At 35.3% G+C, this 20,529-nt stretch overlaps 2 protein-coding genes and 1 long non-coding RNA gene across 3 annotated transcripts; all 3 read left to right on the top strand.

Annotated features, from left to right (window-relative positions):
* Positions 1 to 10,437: 10,437 nt before the first annotated feature.
* On the top strand, positions 10,438 to 11,908 carry LOC124633880. The gene is made up of 2 exons (XR_006984790.1): positions 10,438 to 11,113; positions 11,691 to 11,908. It is a non-coding gene; the product is annotated as an uncharacterized LOC124633880 (long non-coding RNA).
* Positions 11,909 to 12,958: 1,050 nt separating this feature from the next.
* LOC124633879 lies at positions 12,959 to 17,967 on the top strand. Its single transcript, XM_047169251.1, has 5 exons — positions 12,959 to 13,151; positions 13,915 to 13,980; positions 14,214 to 14,336; positions 16,300 to 16,421; positions 17,804 to 17,967. Exons 1-5 carry the CDS (start codon positions 12,959 to 12,961, stop codon positions 17,942 to 17,944), a joined length of 645 nt encoding a protein of 214 aa, XP_047025207.1. The 3' UTR covers positions 17,945 to 17,967.
* A 1,518-nt stretch (positions 17,968 to 19,485) lies between these two features.
* LOC124633897 lies at positions 19,486 to 20,501 on the top strand. The gene is made up of 2 exons (XM_047169267.1): positions 19,486 to 19,664; positions 20,102 to 20,501. The coding sequence occupies exons 1-2, from the start codon at positions 19,512 to 19,514 to the stop codon at positions 20,264 to 20,266; spliced, it is 318 nt and encodes a 105-aa protein (XP_047025223.1). The 5' UTR covers positions 19,486 to 19,511; the 3' UTR covers positions 20,267 to 20,501.
* Positions 20,502 to 20,529: the final 28 nt, after the last annotated feature.

Genomic DNA, 20,529 nt, shown 5'->3' with positions numbered 1-20,529 from the left:
GCTGGGCCCCCGGGAATCAGTCACTGAATAGTAACAAGGGAGCAACAGATACATGAGCGGCTGAATGGTGAGGATACCTCGGCGGACTTTAAACGCAGATCACGCGCTCCCTGTGGGTCCAGCATCACCGGCCCACTCGCCACTTACCACGAGGCACCTACCCTCCGAGCGGGCAGCTAACCCTGCTCTAGCGACTCCACTCTGACCGGCCGGTGAAGGCAAGCCAAGAGGCGGGAGACCTATCCCCCATCATGCTTCACTCCAGCAGGCCGGAGATGGGGGACAGTATACTTTCCCTGGAGCACTCGGATATATAGCCCCGCGGGGTCGCTACTCCCCGTCATCCGCCTCAGATTATTGGGTTTGATTTGAACGCTTAGTTTTAATCATAATTTTGCATGCGCTAAGCAGTTCAGAAGTTTTGATGAATGGCAACCTTACCTACATATTTATGAATGTTAGTAATTATTTCGCGGAAAGCTATATAAATGAATGTGGCTTTTATTTTTTGTGAAACCTGATTATTTTACAATTTCAATATTTTAATAGTAATAATTTTACTCGTGCTACATATGCACATGACTGCATGGTTATTATGATTAAGAAAATATAACATTAATTTTATAGACTGATTTTGTGATTCCAAGCGTTTGATTTTAGGAATATAAATTAAAATGCAACTATGTATCTGTTTTATTGAATACCTGCTCTTCTAACAGATTGTAACCTGCTACTCTAAATAGGGATTTGGTTTTCTATCTATCTGTATGTTTCAAAGGCAAAAGTATGCTTAAAAAATTCAAACACAAAAAATGTACATAACTTGAACTTTATGTTCAAGAATATAGAGTTCATATTAGCACTAAAAGTTGACGAGTACTGGGAATATTTGACGAGTATCGGTACAAATCAGACGACTACTGGTACAAATCGCCCTTTTTTTACTTTTTCCTTAATAAATACATAAACCCATCAAAATGATTTAAAAACATTGGTTACTTAGAATAACGAATAAATTATCTTTCACGTCATGCAAAAATTGACATTTTCTATTAAATATTTAACACACAGTAGAGCTTCAAAGTCAGTGATTTCCGAAATCCGACGACTATTGGTACGTTTACCTTATTGTATTAGCGCAAATGTACTTTAAAGTACCTACTGCCGAGTAATAGCGGAATTTGTTGTCGAAGTTTTATTGTGTTGCTCTGGTTAAGTAATACATTTGGGAGCATTTACGAGGGAAATTAAACGAACAAATTATTTTTTTCAACGGTTTACAAACAAGAGTAATTTATTTAAAATTATCGTCGTACCTAGTATAAAGAGAGATTTAAAGTTTTTTTTCTTCATTCAGGATTAAGCTTGATGTATCGATAACTTAAAGAATACGTATTTATAAGTATATTCGCATTAATTAGGTATGCCATAAACAAAGAGCGTTAATGACGTTCAGTTACTGCGTTAAATGTTAAGTTGGGCAGCTTAATTAAACTTTATGCGAATATGAGCGGCTTTTTAATTGTAAAGCACTTATTTTATTCACAATATTTATTTAAAGACTTTCCTTGTAGTTATTATAATAAAAGTAGGTATTAATAAAAATGAGTCCGTGATATTAAATTAATTATTATTAAATTAACTACCTATTCTAATAATAAAAATGTGAGTGTAAATTAGTTTGCTGTTTGATAAACACCCTTATTATCGCTTGTTGGTCTTTCAGTGGTCATTGAAGGCAATAAGTATCTTGGTCATTAATTCAACACTCGTTGCTGGCTCTGACTTAGAATTAGGCCACTTAGGCAAGCTCAATTGCTGAGAGAATTGCAAACCTATAGGTACCTACTCTCTTTTTACATAGAAATGGAACTATAATGTACCTATGAGTATTTAATAAAAATGCACATATTTAGTAGATCATTTATATTTTAATAATACATATTTTTTTAAAGTAAATCTGTAGGTATGAGATGCTCTAGCCTTGCTTCTTATGTTTTATAGCTTCATAAGCATCGTGCGCAGTGCCAGCTGCATTAATGGCGCGAAGTCCGTTCTTCTGCAAAGGGAATAAAAGTTAAAAATACAATTAAATATTGGTTTTCGCAGTAGCGTGATGGTCAATCATATACCTACCTGTGTTAACGGAACTGTGAAGTCCAGGAATTTGTAAAAATCACCTGGGTTTTAAAGCAATATGAACAATATTGTTTTAAAGATTTATTTAATACACACGTACTAGGAAATGTAGGTTTACCGTTCCTAGAAGTACCTACTTATTGTATAGGGAAATGTGTGAAATTAGTGCTTTCTGTTAATATTTATGTGATAAAAGCGGAGCTTTACTGAAATAACACTAATTTATTTATTGAGCAAGGCAACGCCTACATAAATGTTCATAGCTAAACTTCTTTCAGTGAAATAATCAAGCTTTAATTAAGACACTGTAATATTGATGAGTTTGAGGATGAGTAAGGCCGTATACAGAAAGAAAGCTGGAAGAAGCTGAAGCTTATAAGCGCTTATCGGCGCTTGACAGCGCTGGTGACCAGCGCAGGAAAATATATGAACACGCGCCGATAAGCGCTTATAAGTTTCCAGCTTCTTTCAGCTTTCTTTCTGTACACGGCCTTAGACACCTTTAATATACAGAAAACCACTACACAGTATATTTTATAATTTTTTTAAATCACTTTGTGTAAATTATATTGTCAGAAATAATGTAGTAGGTATACTTACAACAACCGACCCCGCTTTCACTTTAGGGTTGGCTTCAGTCGTTCCAATGAACATCGCCAACGCTGCCAGAATCACCATGAAGAAAGCCATGAATTTCATTTTGAAAATGTTTCTTAGTTTGCTTACTTGATGAAAGGATAACGCGATGTGATCGAGGAAGATGACACAAGTGATATTTTGCACCAAGAACCCATCTATTTATTTGATTTCGATGTTCTAGCACTAATAATGTGAGTACTTACGTAACGAATTTACCACCTCATTTCAGAGCTTGTCTGGGTAAGGAAAATGATCGTGTTTGGTAAGGCAGGTCACGTACACAATTATATTCAATCATGCCAAACTCAAGAACAAGAACATCAAGATTCGTAGGAAGGGAGAATCCCGACACTAATTGCTTTCTAGGTACCTACCGCATTTGCAGTTTGGAATTGTCAAACGGCATTCAACCTATTTTAACGAAGATGGAATGACAGATGGGTCTAGGAATTATTAACATTGTAGGAGATTCAGGAATGTGTGACAAACTTAGATATGCAAACTAAGGTAAAATATTTAAACTCTCGGTAAACTTTTTGTCACGGGACATTGCACTAGTCGTTGGGCCATTTTTGGGTATCAGCAGCACCTGAGTTACGTGCAGGAAGAATATGGGCTACATGCACTCAGAATTTAGTTGCGAACCGCCAGTGAACATTGCAGATTAACCGTATTTGTGATTACGTACTAAATCTAAAAACACAGCCGACAGAAACTAGTTAATCAAAACAAAGCAATAATTCAACGTTTTCTTGAAATTACTATTATCCATCGTAATTCTTACTACGAAAAGCTAAAATGAAGATAAAGCAACCGTGTAGTCTGAAACACAAATTTATTGAAGAGTGAATTTATAAATCTTCATCCATAGCACGTTGGGTTTGAGCTCAGATTTATATACGGGATTAGCTCTAAAAATATTTTATTCAAATAAGGCCTCTCATCCCTGTGAAGCAGCTGTTGCATATTTTACTTTAGTTCAAGCCAATCTCTTGGATAGTGACACTCTTGTAGAGTGCCTGATATTTTCTTCCTCAAATGGAGTCCCCATTTTCCGTTTCTACCCCAATCTTTAGGTAATACTCGTACCTACATTATTCCTTTTTGTTACATCGGTAAGTGAATGTTGATTTCTTTGGGCATAAATACTTATCTTTTTAGTAATAAGTTAATCTTATAAGAGGAACCGTCTATACCGTAAGTCGTGCTTAGTCTGGATTTTCCTGTAATTTTTAATGTTAGAATTATTCCTTTAGTTTTCTTGAGAAATGTAATTTTGATATAATTATGTTAAAATAGGTAGGTAGGCAGAATAGGAAAACCGAATCCATATACCTGTACCTACCGTGTAGGTAATCTGTAATATACTTAGCATGGAATGATTCATTCCGTCAACATATAAAAGAACGAAACGAGACCCTGTATCTTATATTATCAAATAGTATTCATGGCAATAACAGGCATCACATCTTATTCTCATTTGTTGGAAAAGTTCTAAGTCCACAAACAGTTACTCACACATATACATTAATATTGTGATAGTGCTAACTAACTTATCGTGTTGCTTTATGCTCAGAATTTATCAGAAAATAGTTTTGTGTAGGTATCCGTTTGAAACTTATTCAATCGTAACTGTAATCTGTGTTGCAATGTTTGCTAAATAAATCATTTTTTCAATACCAAAAAGCGTTGAACGGTTTAACAAACTATGTGGCCCTAACGCGGTTACCGTCCAAAACGGTTGCCGAGATACAGCCAAACCACAGGCTCGACGGTCTCACGAAGTTTCATACTTTGACCAGTTTCGGCTCTCGGCGATGCGTCAAATATTCCATAAATTGCTGAATATTCGGCTAACATCTGCCTGTGAGAATTTATTGATCTATTGAGGCGTTTTAGGTTGTTTTAAAATTTATTTATTGACTGTGAAGTAATTATTATTACTTCGTACTTATGTTTCATAACATATTATCACACCACGTAGCATTTAAACTCCATGCCCATTACATTATTTACATTTGGATATTTTAAAAAATGCAGACATTTTGGTAGCGCAGCAAACAATGAACGAGGAAGAAGGAAATCCTTGAAAATTTCTGACACGGTATCATTAAATCACATTTATAACCACAGTGCAAAATGCAAATATTTAATAACGTTATAAGATTTTTTTTTCATCATCAGCCTTTTTATCATTAGAATGCTGGGCAATGGGCTCCTCTCACACAACGAGAGATTTTAAAAAATCTCGTAATTCCTATTGCCGCACTTTTTTAACATGCGTAAGATAATTTTAGACATGTAAATGCTCTGTGCCCTGAGAGCGTCAAATAATATTTTCCCTAGTGTGATGCAATAACAAGCAACTAAATGCTGAGGGAAGAAATGCACCTGTTGCTAATTCTCCATTGAGAATAGATGCCACGTGGATGGTATTAAATTAAAGGAAATACGACTAGCGATATAATGTTAATATTAAATAGATGTATACCTATTTAAGTTGGTTCTGTGAGAATAAATAAAGGCACTGTGCTATAAGTGTCACAGTCCAGTTCAACTAGAAGCAGAGTTGTCTATGGTAGATTGGAAAATACGTCAATAATAGTTTTTTGACAATTCATATTTAACCAGTATTTAAAAAAAACCCTGTTAATAATTATCGTCTATTTCTATTTATATCAATAGAGCTTAGCACAATTTTAAAGTTAAGAAAAATATTTATTTGCCAAACAATTCTGAAACCAGTTTTTCTACATTTCAATGCTATTATTATCAGTCAAAGTCCAAGCATAACAGGTAGTGCAAAGGTCACCGGGTATCAAAACATCACAAAAAACGTGGAAAACCTTTTGTAGTAAGATGTCAATAGTCCAATGAGCTTCTCTAACAAAATTATATGAACTTTGACCGGCGACACGTTTTTGTTGTTTCTTGTATCAAATTATAATGATGTTCATTATGACCTATAGTATCAGGCGAAACTTAAAATGCTCACACGACTTTATACTAGGGTGATTCTTTTTTTTCGTGCATATTACGCGTCCAGCCTAAAAATCTTAACTTAATAACTGAATACCTATGTTTTTTATACAGGAAATCAAAAGTTATAAAGTTAGGCTTCTGTGCATGTAATATTTACTGATGAAAGTAACCTAATTAACAAAATATAAATTAAAAACATAATTAATTCTCATTTCCTTCGGTGTCCATATGCTATCGTCCTAGATATACTTGTATTTTATTCAAAAGTATCATTATTAATTTTGAATAAGTAACCGTACTAAAAAACTACATTAAAAAGTACAACTTTTTCATCTACATAAACAAAGCTAGCTCCGCAATTTTATATTTTTTTTATTTCATAAATGTTTCTCATTTTTTTTTTGTCATTACCATCGGGTTGGACGGATCTATGAATTATACTCTGCGTATTGCCCTTAACGCTGATACACCGACAACACACCCCGCGCACATCCCTCAGTCGGCCAGTAAACGTCTTAGCAGGTGCACGCATGCTTGTGATAATAAAATATGTTCGTGTAAAGTTGCGCAGGAGGTGATTATTCTGGAATTGTTCTCTCTCCTATCGTTGCCATAATTAAGTTAGTATTTATGACTTAGTTTATTATGTTACTAATTATAGATTCTAATAATTACCTTCGATTACTAAAATATTTAAGATTTCCGTAAGTTTGATATTCTGTGAGATAAATTGAAAAAAGGATTGAAACCTCATTACCTTCTTCCTCACCACCTTCGTTTACCCTCGTTTTTTTTAGCGATGGTAATGAGATTAAAACGATGGTATTTAGAATCTATAAATACTTTAATTGCAATTTGTGCTTCATTTTTGTTTTTAATATAATTATAAGTAATATTAATTACGTTATAAATTACCTTTGATAAACTTGTGAATCTACTTACGTGTAAGGTATTTATTTTCGCAGAGGATCAAGAATTAAGAATGCCGAGAAAAACTAAACACAACCGAGAGCACGATAGACTTCAAAAGAAAAAAGAATATGCAGCAATTAAGGCAGGTCCCGAAAAGTATAAAGAAGATCAGTGTTCGAAAGGACCGCAGTCACCGAAAGTCAAAAAATTATCTGATATTATATAAGATGACTGATTGGGAAAATAGCAAATTTTATCTTGATAAAAAGGAACCCGTTGACAAAACTTTTAAGACCGATTTTGGGAAATTTGTCATGTCCATTAGGGAACCAGAGCATGATACCAAAGAAAAGGTAGAAGGAGTATACGCAAAGAGAGAAATTCAAAATTTTTGTGATGATGATTCCGATGAAAATATTTTCTAATACTTTGAGTTATTTTAATTCATTTGTTTTTGATATCATATTTTGTTTTTTTTTTTAAGTATTTTTACATTGCGAGAAGTCTAATTTTAGTTTTGTAGTCTGATTCTTAGCTTATCTTGCCCTATTCCCAATTTTATTTGGGGTTGGCGCAATATGACTTCTGCTTTTTTGTGTCATCTTTCAGACAATTCATCCATCTTTTCTTAGGTCCTCCTCTTCTTCTCCATCCATCTACATTTATACCTAGCACTACTTTGTTGCATGCGTATCATTCCTCCTCATTACATGCCCATACCATGACAACCTTCTTACTTCTCATCTTTTCTGTAACTGGCGCTACTTTCAGACTTCCTTGTAATCATTCCTCACATCCATCTCAACTTTCTCATTTCTGCTACATGTACTGTCTTCTCATCCCCCTTTTTCAGTGGCCAACACTCAGATTCATACCTACTGGACGACAGGTCTAATCATAGATTTATATATTTTCCTCTTCAATTTAAGAGGCATCCTTGGGTCGCAAATTACTCCTGTGACCTGTCGGCACTGTCGGACTGAAACTGGTGGTAGGGCCCGCTGCACTTGTTAGCAAATTAGCTTTGTTCCTTTAAGTTGTTCCAATCCAACACATCACTCTTGTTCTTAAAAATGTTCACCAGGAAACTATTGCACCACTCGTCTGGTATTGTTTCCTCTTGCAAACACTTATTGAAGAATAAAGTCAGCCATTTCCATCCATCCATCTTTAATATCTTCCACTCTTTCACTCGTATTCCACCTGGCCTTAACGCTTTTCCATATTATACTAATTCTTAGCATATAGAAGAAAAACAAAAGCTTCTCATTTTTTGTCTCATTATTCTCAAAGATTATGATTATTGTGTAGAAAAATAAGTAAAAAATTAAAAAAGGCAAGAAAAATACCATTCTCATAAGTATCCGATCATTTAGAAGTCTAATTTTAATTTCTTTATTTAGTTTTTTGAATATATACAAATAAATCTAAGTTTTTATCAGTCGATTCTTTTCATTTTCATAACCTTAACTTCTCGATTTTCCTCTGGAAACTAAACAAAATCATTACCATCGTTGAATTTCTCATTACCATCTCACTCCGAAAAGTTAACATGATTGTAATTCCATTGTTTTCTATCAAAGGAAGGTAGAAACTACACAAAGTTGAAGGATTACCTATATTTTGACGATATTAGAAAAAAAAACAAAGTTATTTGACAATAATTTGAAATTTCTAAATATCACAGAATTTGCACGAACTACGCGAAACACCCACTAACATGTATTATAGTGGTTACCACTTCAAACGTATATTTGTAGAGATTGAAACATGTATTTTTTAGTTTTATACCAAACACTTATTTTCAGTACCACACTACAAAGCCACTGAAACTTAACAAATTGTAAATTTATCAAAGGGAAACTGTTTATAATTTTTTGAACTCACTGAACATGAATTTGAGCCCATTCAAATAAGAGAAAACTAGAATAGGCACGAAGAGAGAGGGTTCAAAACCCCGGTAAACAGTAGACACTACCTTTATGTTTCGCTTTCAGTTGATAACTCAACCAAAATAAATGACACAGGTACAAAGGTCTTGTTCGTTCATTATTATGTTGACATCGTCTTTCATCTCCATACATTCATCTCGATCTTATATTACACAAAGTTGGCTAGCGAAAAAAAATCGCTTTTATTTTAAGTAATAATGTCACTATAAAATATGAATTAATTAAAACATTTACATTTCAACAAGACCAAGTAGCTAAATATTGATGAAGGTAAGTAATTTATCAATGTACGCCAGAAAGTGTCCATATTGGCTATTGTGTTACACTCGATGTTTAAACAAAAGCCATCAATCTTGCCAATTTTAACATACCTATAAACGTGTATATTATACTACCTTTGTAGGTAATTATGAAATCTACATTCAATATTGGATACCTATACATTTTTTCATCTAAAATAAACTACTGACAAAGTGGCGTATTTTCATTATGATGTAAGCATATCATAATGAAAATACAATACTCGCATAGAGGTCGATGAGTATTTAGAAATCACTGAAAGATAGTGATGCGAATTTGCTTTAGGTAGGTTTATTCTATACAAATCTGCAAATAGTGGAAAAAGTTATTTTTGAGCTACCCTTTTATATAAAAAAACCGTTCAATTTTAAAACATAGAGCGTATCGTACTTATGCCTGAATGCCTGTTCTATTCCATTTATAGAAATGTGAATTGACATACGGGACATTCTATTCCAATTTTCATTAGAGGTAGAAGGAATGCGAGTGTGATACCGATCGAATTGACAAATATTGACTCTGATCAGTTTTGGTTTGATTTGATTATTTATTTTTGAAGGAATTTCTAGGAGCTAAGCATTGAGGTTTCTACTCAGCAGATCCGTTTTTAATTTCGTGTCAGGAAATAAAATAGCTGAATAATGATGAAATAATCTTCATGTATAATGCAGGGAAAATGCTCTGTAATCACGGTGAATATACTATGGACTGTCCTACGGAATTCTTATGTGGGGCAATGCTGCCGATATCGAGAATGTTTTCGTACTACAGAAGCGCGCTGTCCGTGCTATATACAAACTTGGTGCTAGAGTCTCCCTTAGGGAAAGATTTAAGGATATTGGTATTCTGACTGTGGCGTCTCAATACATTTATGCCAATATAATATACGTAAGGCAAAACCTAGATTCATATAGTAAAAACAGCGACGTACATCATTTTAATACTAGAAATAAACATAAGTTAACCGCACCTAATTATCGTCTACATAAGGTGCACGGTTCATTTGTGGGGCTTTGTGTACGCATTTATAACAGAATTCCGGTTCATCTGTTGGAATTAACGGACAGTTCTTTTAAAAACAAAATCAAAGAAATTCTTGTTAAAAAGGCATATAATGTTAATGATTATTTCACAGATGAACGCAGATGGCAGCTCTGAAGTGGAACAAAAGTGCTTTATTTTATTTTGTATTTTTCTGTGTTTTAAATTAATAATTGATAAAATTGGATTGTATAATTGTAAAATAAATTAATAATAATTAAATTGTATAGACAGCTGTGTTGCTGGGAAGTTTGTTCTTCACCGCTTCTTCTTTCCAGCCATAACACTAGGAAGTGGTGAAAGGGGGGCGTTTTGGGGGTGCTGTCATTCTTGTAAAATCTTGACGTTAAAAAGTGCTAATCGTATTAGCCTATTTTAATAAATGATTTTGACTTTGACTTTGACTTTGACTATGAATATGAATGTGAATATGACATGACATGTCTTAATGTTGTTTTTCGATACATAAAAATTAAGGGTCACGAGTATTTCGGCCTTAGAGAGCTGATACGCGGGACATCCCGTCGAACGTCCGTTGACGTGACATTGGGCAACACAACCACTGAAGCGTGATTCATGATGAGTCGATGGCCGGCATTTTCCTTTGGTCACTTCCTCATTGTTAGGTTATGTACAACATTCTCATGCTCACGTATACTATACCAGGTGCCTAATAACACATTTTTGGGATTCACGTTTAACAACTCGAATGTACGTTTCCCCGTACGTTCACATAACATTAGGTATTAACCAATGCCCAGAGTAACTGATACAAGTTCGATTTATCTCAATGTTTATATTTATCACTAGAATATTAAATGACGCAATCCCTCAGATGCGCAATTCACAGAAATTAACACAAGTTTACATACTTCATCACGATTTCGATATGCACCATTTAGGGAATTGTAAAGTCCCGGTCTCCGTTTATCTTAGTGTATAAAAACTTAGTTCAGTAGTCATAATACTTCATAATTCATTGTCACGTACCTTTGAGTACTTGTAAATACTAGTTGGAAGTAATTAGAATCATGAAGTTCACTAAAGTACTTGTAATTTTTATTGTTGTGATTGCATTACTGGTGCCATCTGAGGCAGCCCCAGGAAAAATACCAGTTGGCGCTATCAAAAAAGCGGGGAGAGCAATTGTGAGTATTTATGGTCCATACACATTTATCATAGGAGTAAATTAGACTGACCAGAAAGCTATTGTTCAGTTGAATATAAACTAAATCCATAGGTCCCTACAGTGGTTTTACCTCCGGCCAGTGGGATGTATCCCTTGCATTAACCCAGATTAGCCTTTATTAGATTTCTTCGTTATGAGCTATCTAACACTGAAACATTTTTCATATCGGATCAGTGATTAGGTCCTGAGATAAGAGCATTCAAGCAAACAAACTAACTCGGCAGGTTTAAAAGTAAATAAAATTAAATAGGTACTTATAGTAAAAAGTATAAAATTTCTACTATACGAAGTGCTAACTATTTTCAGGGCATTTAAAAAATATTTTACAATATTGACTACGAAGTTGGTATCTATTACCTAAAAAAATAGTGGACCCTGGCATCTAGGTACATGTTTTTTGAATGATAAGGTTTCATCCCTCGAAATTGTTTTAATTATTTTTTGGGATTTGACTCTTTCTTTAATTATTAATATTCATTTGCATAGACTTTTAGACAAAAAAATATTATTTACTTAGTGTTAAACTATCTTTTCAGGGCAAAGGACTCCGGGCCATCAACATAGCGAGCACGGCGCATGATGTCTACACATTCTTCAAGCCAAAAAAGAGGCATTAAATATATATATTTTTTAAATCTACCAAAGAGTTACTTAAGGTTAATTTAAAAGTAAATGTTTTACTCCATAACATTTTGATAATGTCTAGTCTAAGTCTCGTCATGTCAAATATCTATAATACATGTATTGTACATTATCTATTTTTATTTTATTATATCTATAAAATCCTTTGTCCTGACTGACTGACGGAGCAGACCATAGCCTGCTTCACTGGACGCAGAGACTTGAAGTTTGGAAGAAATAATCCTTATGTGACCTAGGGTGCTGGATAAGAAAGGTTATTCGGAAATACAATCTCCAAAATAACACGTAAAGTTTGTATGGGAATAAGTAAAACCGCCATTCGTCATTACCTACATAAGTGAAGTTGAAAATAAATCGATGACGCCATGGTTTCAATATGGCTGATAGATAAATAACAACCAACCTTAAAAGCTAGTAATAAGGATAACAACGAGGATATTTATGAAAATAAATAAATTAGTATATTATAGGCAGGCACGAAAGGAAAACCATACAATTTCATTTAAATTTTAGAGTTTGGACAAGAGTTTCGCGATATTTACACATGTACCTATATAATTAAAGAGTGCGTTCGCTCATCATGATGTTTGTGATTGTGAATATATATTCCTCTTTTATTTTATTTAATATTTCTTTTATTCTATTGTGTCCATCGAATCTGGCGCTAAAAGTAACTGTGTATGATAGAAGATCGCCTGACCGTAAGTTAATACACTGATCAAAAAATGGCTTCAAATAATTTGGCTCATGCCTCCGTGAATAGGGTATAGTAAGTGAGGTTAAAATAAAAGCTTTGTTTTCAGCAAATACCTGGCCACAAGTTTATACTGGTGCTAGCTATAAGCTGCATTTTCACACCGATAGCGAATTACGTTTCTACTTAATAGTGTTGGACAATAACGACAACTTGCATGTAGCACCGTACACTAGTAAGTTTTTGATGAGATATCATTAAATGACTAATCCTGTTCACCACGATTCACGGATCGACCGTTGATCCGCACGGCTTTGACTTATCACCGACTTATTAGAAGTAAATGTATACATGAAATAATTTAATCTGCATTTCAACTATTGTGTATTTTTGTTACCTAACAGCTAGGTGGCTCTGATTATTCGCTGATTTATAGCTATTTATTTTTTTTTCATTTCAGACAATAAAATGAAATTTCATATTTCGAACTCCTCATTGTCATCATCAGCCTCAAATCATTTTTATGCATCCGCCTCTAATTTAGAAAATACCCTTATGTTATATATTACTTTGAAGATATGTACGAAAGAAAACATATGCATATCACCCATCGTTGTCAAAGGAAGATTTGTTTCAAATAAAACTCCGCTCTCAAAAACAGGTACCTACATACCTCGTATTAAATAATACGTCCAGGCCACGGCGACTGTCTTCACATAAAGAGATCAGCCAGCTGCGCAGGAAATATTATAAGTACTTAGTGCACGAGCATTTGCGCAGACACAGGTGCACTCACTATTCCTTTACTCTCATAGCCCGATGGGACGGCAATCCGGCACGACCGGAGAGACATCAGGCGCAGGACTGAAATTAACGTTATCTCCGATGCACGGGTAAATCAATCACCAACACTGCTTTCTGAAAGTTTATAAAACCCACAAAGCGATTTCGGCCCGACTCGGGAGTTGAAACCGAGACCTCAGACATAAGCAGTCGCGCTTGCAACCACTAGACAATGAGGCAGGCTCGAATTAAATAAAATACAGACGACGCTGGATAGATTTCATTTACTTCATCCAAGTCTCAAGTTGTTGCTATACATATATCTGTTTTTTCGTCCTTAAGTATTAGGTACATTCCTTCCACAGAAGGTTTACTTTAAGCATGAATACTTATACATATTTAAAACAGGGTGGTTAATGTCTTATTAGTAACGAATAAGCAATTTGTCCTGCGACTATTAATGGCAGAGACACGTCTATGAACTATCAAAAATTACGAAGATTTTTTTAGCCTACTAAAACGCTCTTTTTGGCGATGCACGACGCAACGCAAACTCGATTTTAGCGTTGCGCAGTAATGTTTCAGCCCTTGAACAACACGTGATAATTTGTGGAATCGTTAACTGCAATTTTATTTTTCAGATAAAGTTTGCTTACAGAGCGTCGTAAGTTGTAGCGTTGTGGTGAGTTTGTCAAACTTCACAACAGGTACGTACCTACGACACTCTATAGTTTGTATGCTCACGAGCAATTCTTTATTATAAAAATATGCTATATCGCTTGCACCAGCATCTGTATCCTCCCAATACTCAACACCAAAAATAATTTAATGTTCACCGTGTCTTAGTAAACGAACATTCTATTCTTGCACGTTGAGGCGTAGACTGTATCATTATGATTACATTGCATTCTGAGTAGTAATTTGAATTAATTGTTTGTAGCCTCTGTCCTGGAAAGAAACCGAACACATGTTACCAAGTCGACATCTTCTACAACGACTAGGAAGCCGGTGACGAGCGTGCTCGGTGTTACTGATCGGCCAGCGATAGTTGCTTCCAGTGCGAGTGAGTCACACTGTGTGTAGCTTTGCAGCTGATTCATGTTCTAGTGTGTATGAGAGGGAAAATATCTTTTCATCCCACCATCTCGGAAAGAGTATTTTTACCCTTTGATATCTGAGCGCAAAAGCCGTTTTTATCCTCTAGAGCGGCAAAGTGATTTGAATTTAGAACATCGTGTGCAATACTCCATTTGTGACAATTTTGATAAGACTTTGCAAACAAATACTTATTCAACAAATAAAATACTGCTTTAAATAATTATTCAATTAATTAAGTAATTACAATACATATTTACAATAAAAATCAAAAACTATCCTAGTAAAACAAACAACTAAAAAGCGTCGGCTAAATACGTGCCGTATTTAGCCGAGGCTATGGATGCATGGAAAATTACTTGCCCGAACGAAAATTTACCCAGCAACCCGTCTTCCCAAGGACAGTGGGATGAGCCGCTCTGCAGAGTAACCCGGAATAGTTTGATAGAAACGGCAATTACTCCTGCTGAGCGAGCGCGCCTACTGGCTGTGGGTAGATGGGAGTCGGGGCTTTGGCTTCAGGCACTACCGTCGTCAAACATTGGCACCATGTTTGACGATACAACTTTCCGCCTCGCTACTTGCTTACGTATAGGAGCACCGTGCTGCTCCCCTCATCGCTGCCACTGTGGTGAGGCTGTCACCAGCCTCGGACACCACGGCCTGTCGTGCAGCCGTAGTGCGGGCCGTATTGCCCGGCATGCAAACATCAATGACATTATACGTCGAGCTCTTGTTGCCGTCGAGGTACCAGCTGTATTAGAACCAAACGGCTTGGCACGCGACGACGGTAAGAGACCAGACGGCATGTCGTTATTCCCTTGGAAGATGGGTAGGCCTTTAGTATGGGACGCAACCTGTGTCGATACTCTTGCGCCATCACACCTTCCAAGTTCTGCGTGCTGTGCTGCTGCTGCCGCTGCGGCTGCGGAGAACCTCAAGCGGCGGAAATATAGTGGCCTTGTCGGAAACTATATTTTCGAACCGTTTGGGGTTGAAACCCTCGGGTCGTGGGGTCCGAATGCCCACATTCTATTTAAAGATCTCTCTAGGCGGCTGGTTGACGCTTCTCGTGACCAGAAGGCTGGCTATTACCTCGGACAAAGAATCAGCATGGCGATCCAACGAGGTAATGCTGCCAGCCTCTTGGGCAAGCTCCCAGTTGACAGGGATGATGACGAATTTTTTGACGCTTTTTAGTTGTTTGTTTTACTAGGATAGTTTTTGATTTTTATTGTAAATATCTATGTAAATAAAGTGTATGATTTAAAAAAAAAAAAAATTAAGTAATTTTTATTATTGTTTTTACATAGATTTTTGACCTCGTTTAATTTTAAACTGAGTTTTCAAATAAATGAACTTTAATAGGTACTTCTTTTTAATTTGATACTCATATTATGTGCGCGCCATTTTGTTTTTAAATTTCCTCGATGAGGTGGGATGAAAAGTTACGCGTTGCACTCGAGTGCAAAGATTTTTCACCTTGTGCTCTTTTGATTCCCTCGGTATCGCTCAGGATTCTAATTATTGAAACACGAGCGTAACAAATAACTATTATTGCATTTATTGATTGACAGTACTATGACTGTTCAAAAGTCAAGTATAAAGCCAGCCAACGCAGCAAGCTGCATACGTATAACTCATCCGTCTGCCTAACTGCTGTAGAAGACTGCCCGCCCACGTGCGATAAATCGGTGACCAATTTTTCGTAGGAGAAAATCATAGACTGTAAAAAGTTAGTCAGAAAATCCTAGTAAGAACATCCTACAAAAAATCGGCCCAATAATCTGTCCTACAAAAAGTCTGACGTGGGCGGGTAGCCTAAGGCACGGATAGCGGGTAAGTTCGAAAGATGGCAGGTTAATCAGGATATATCATGTAGGCACGTTGTTCACACAGATCCGTGGGTTATACAGACACATTATTTTCAGATTTGACAGCGACTATCCTCACGGTTATAGTACCATCGGTGGTGGTGTTGCTACTGGCGCTCATCACAGTGGCCTGCATACGTCGCCTTCGTCAGTCACCCACTAAGCCAGATAAAAACGACGTGAGTACAGTTCGCCACCACTCAAGTCCACCGGGATCATGGAGAGTAATGACAAGCAGAGATAACGTACAATCTCAAGTTGTAAATCGAAAGAGTTACTAAGTAGCTCCGCCCTTATACGCCGATTTTTGAACCCGCCCAACTTTTTTGAAACCAAATCACCAATCTCTCAAGGCATATCTTTGACAGGTGGACAAACTGTGAACGAAAGTTTGACAGTCATTTAGGGTATCGCCAGCTACCTATACCCCATGTATCAGGTATTTACATAGATGTAATATACTAAACAAGATTGCGCACGCTCAAAATATATATTTACGAAAAATAACTCTGTTCTAACGCAATAAGGTACTAAATTGGTTGCATAATAAACAGAGGCAAATCCGAGCCGAGAGGGATAGTTAGAACGGAGGCCGTTTGTCGCTTTCTAACACCTTGCCAGCATAAAAAAATGTTGTGATCAACAGTTTTGTCTTCCCAAAAAATCAATTGAATCACTTATATTTTTATCTTATTTTAACAATTGTAAGTCAACAAATTAATAACAATCGCATTAATTTATTCGTATTTATTCTTAAAACATAAACAACATAAATTTTTATTTTTATTTTTTTTATTTTCTAGCGGTAACCCTGAACATTTTTGGCGCGTAATCAGCATTTAAAATTTTATTTATATTTTTTGTATTAAATCAATTTAAACTATTAAAATGGTGAAAAAGTGTTGCGTTTATACTTGTAAACCTGAATCCTATGGTGGTTGCAATATATCGTTCCACAGGTTAGCTAATAATAACATTTTCGTAAATCAAACAACTAGGGTACCCATGAATTCTTGTAATGAGTCAAAATATGGGTGATGGATATTAAAACTGTTGTACTATTGTTATAGCTTCCCAAAAAATGAAGAAAGGCGACATAAACGGCTCAGCAGTCTATATGTTAAGCAAAAATACAAAAAAAAAATAGTCTTCACTTCGAATCTCCCTGCTTTTATACTGCTAATTCCCGCTAATTATTAAAAGCCTATATTAGTATTTTAAGGTCACAAACTGCGTAAGTTAAAATTTCAATACCAATCTGTGTTTAATAATCTTAGCAAATTCGGATTTGTCTCACCTAGCTTAATCTCATAGTCACCCTATTAGAAAGGGACAGACGGCCTCGGTACTAACTGTTTCACTCGGCTCGTTTTTTGGCTAAAGGTGCGCAGTCCTGTTTACTAATATTATGTCTATGGGTATTTACAAATGTACTCTGTGGGTCAAGGCCAGTATTACCAGATCTGGGAAATTCAATAACTGAAAAAGTTTTCATTCGAACATTTCGTTTTCATAGTTTTACGAAAATGAAGTAAAACGTTGGCACACACGTTTGTTTCAGTTTTGGAATCGGTTCTACGTAAACATGCTGATGCAAGAGGAATGCGATGCGGAGATACGCGAGCGCGAGCTACGCGACGATATAGAACTGCAATATGATTACGTGTACGCCGGCCGACCGAGATATGCCCCTCGTACATAAACAATAATGGATCGTACATAAAGAATACTGTTACACTCGGCATCAAACCAACAGTTTTGAGTGCAGTGAACTGCCGAACTCAGCTATTAATCTACGACTTGAGTTGATCTATTTTGTACATCCATTAGCACGACAAGGCAAATACTAACGAGATGATTTTTGATTTATTATTTTTTTCTATTATCGTAGCGTTAGGTATTTTTATATGTCAACATAATTTAGTAGGTAATATAAAAAATACCTATAACAACAATAACATATGCCTATTTGCTATCAGCAATGTTCAAGATAATTTGTTTACCCATATGTCATTAGTCTGTAACGCCTTCTTTATAAAGTTAATAAAAAAATATGCTCCCAATTAGATAGCGCAATGTTTAGCGAATACTTATTTTAATTGCATAATATGATTATTGTAATATTACACAATTTTCTTGCAGGACTAGGGCTCGCCCCATATGCGATTTGTTCAACTCTAAATGTAAGATGTACTCGTATCTATAGAATTTCAAAATCGGGATTCTTACAATTAGGTACAATAAATTGGTATTATGCTATGAAATAATATAGACATTATGTGCTTGACATAACATTAATTAATAAAATTATAAAAATAAGAATGTAATAACCGTGCAATATCATAGGTTTAAAGTTGTCAATTATAGTTATTAACTATTACTTCTAATAAAATTAACATTATAATCTATACTTCTATCTATAATAATAAAGAGTAAACATTTTTTGTTTGTTTGTTTGTACTCTAAAGGCTCCGAAAATACTGAAAATATCTTTCACTGTTGGAAAGCCACATAGGCTATATTTTATCCTGGTACGGACAGTAGTTCCCACGGGACGTGGGGAAACTGTTAGTACTAAATAAAATGTGTGAAAACCTCCTGTAATTCACGCAACTTTGGTTTTACCTCTATTTGTATATCTTTTCTAAGGTACAGATGAGTACCTATTCCTACATAAGGTTAAGATACATTTGGTATCTACTGCATGTAGGTACGCTTGTCGCATATTATACAGTGAATAGGTACTTAAGTAAATTGAAACCTGAAGAATTAAAGAAGCGCAGGATATGGACATGAATTGAATGAGATCTGAGTAATTGAAAAGATTGCAATTTTCTTTGGATTTCGATATAGGTAATTACACTATATGTATATAATTGACTGACTTTACAGTCACTAATCACACACATGAAAAATATTTTTTCCCGTATATATGAGAGTCTATTTTTAGTACTAATCGAAATTGGTTATACGTTTTATAGCCCATTCCATAATTTTAAATGTTAATAACTTGTTAGTTTAGTGTAGAAATATGGAAATATTTTCTGGTAGCCAGATAAACAATAATAATCTATGGAACCTTATGTCAAATTGCTCGTGTTGGGTTTTTACGCGATTTATATATGTAGGATTTTTTATGAAGATGTAAACTGGCTAGAGCTATCAAAAGCTGCGTATTTTCCCACCTTTTCATAAATTCACGTTTTATATAAAAGCCGAACCAAATCTATTTGTTTCAATGTGTTTTGGCGTTAAGATACGAAGGCACGATGAAGATCGCTGTGGCAATTGTTTTTGTGGTAGCATTATGTTCGCACGTATGCGAGGTGACGAGCGCTCCGTCGAATTCCCCGGCCGTTGGCGGGTACGGTTCAGCTCCAGCGCCAGAAAAACATTTATCCGAGAGAATCAAAGAAGGAGTGGTACGTAATTTTATACAATTTCAATATTTGTATATAGCAAATTATATTTTTAACGACGGAAAGTTTAAACATAGAACAAATACACCACAAATGAAGTTTGCCTTTACGTAATAATGCATTCATTGTAATCAGATCATAACATGATTTTACGAGCTAAGACTAAGTTTTCCTGTTATTTATCTCTTGTTTACTCATGTGTGCGTAGGGAAAATTTAATAATAATAAGGAAAAATATCTTATTTGATATGTACATATACATACAATAAATTGACTTGCAACATGACTGATTTAATATTTCTATTCATACTAAGTTATTAATCATTAAAACTTCAGTTTTGATATTTGTACATCCGTCTAGTTCACTACGATAAAAACAATACAGTTTTACATATATCGCAAATATTTTAACTAGGTACTCATAAAACCTATGATTTCAGGGTAAAGCGGTACACGCGGCCATGGTCGTGAAAACTGTCGCTCACGGGCTACACAGCATTCGCGAACATAAGGAGCAACATGATTCAGGAGCATCGGCGGGACCCGGTGGACATTCTCCCCGCGTTGTAAAACAAACTGGCACCAACTTTTTAGTTCTCCATTAATTATTTTTAATCTAGATACTTTACTAAATACCGCTTACTTAGTACTACTACTAAGTACTACTTTACTAAGTGAAAGGGTGACTGATAGTGGAACTTCATCATAAAGCTTTGTGCCATGTGCATTTTACCTGATAAGGCATACATTATGTAGGATAAGAATTACTTGTAAGAAACATAGACTTAAATACTCGTGTGGAGAAGAAATGAGATTTGCAATAAAATACCTGAAGTAAAATAGGCATTTTCTTTGAAACACCTTCCAG

This window comes from Helicoverpa zea, chromosome 10, assembly GCF_022581195.2.
Source record: "Helicoverpa zea isolate HzStark_Cry1AcR chromosome 10, ilHelZeax1.1, whole genome shotgun sequence".
NCBI classification, from domain to species: Eukaryota; Metazoa; Arthropoda; class Insecta; order Lepidoptera; family Noctuidae; genus Helicoverpa; species Helicoverpa zea.
Note: the sequence above shows the minus strand (reverse complement) of the source record. Positions and strands in the feature narration are given on the sequence as shown.

Bases quoted from the DNA above. Each gene is read 5' to 3' on its own strand.
- LOC124633879 (XM_047169251.1), top strand. From the start codon at position 12,959: ATGAAATTTCATATTTCGAACTCCTCATTGTCATCATCAGCCTCAAAT. The intron at 14,337-16,299 runs GTGAGTCACACT...CATTATTTTCAG, and splicing joins GATAGTTGCTTCCAGTGCGA to ATTTGACAGCGACTATCCTC. The intron at 16,422-17,803 runs GTGAGTACAGTT...CGTTTGTTTCAG, and splicing joins CTAAGCCAGATAAAAACGAC to TTTTGGAATCGGTTCTACGT.
- LOC124633897 (XM_047169267.1), top strand. From the start codon at position 19,512: ATGAAGATCGCTGTGGCAATTGTTTTTGTGGTAGCATTATGTTCGCAC. The intron at 19,665-20,101 runs GTACGTAATTTT...CTATGATTTCAG, and splicing joins AGAGAATCAAAGAAGGAGTG to GGTAAAGCGGTACACGCGGC.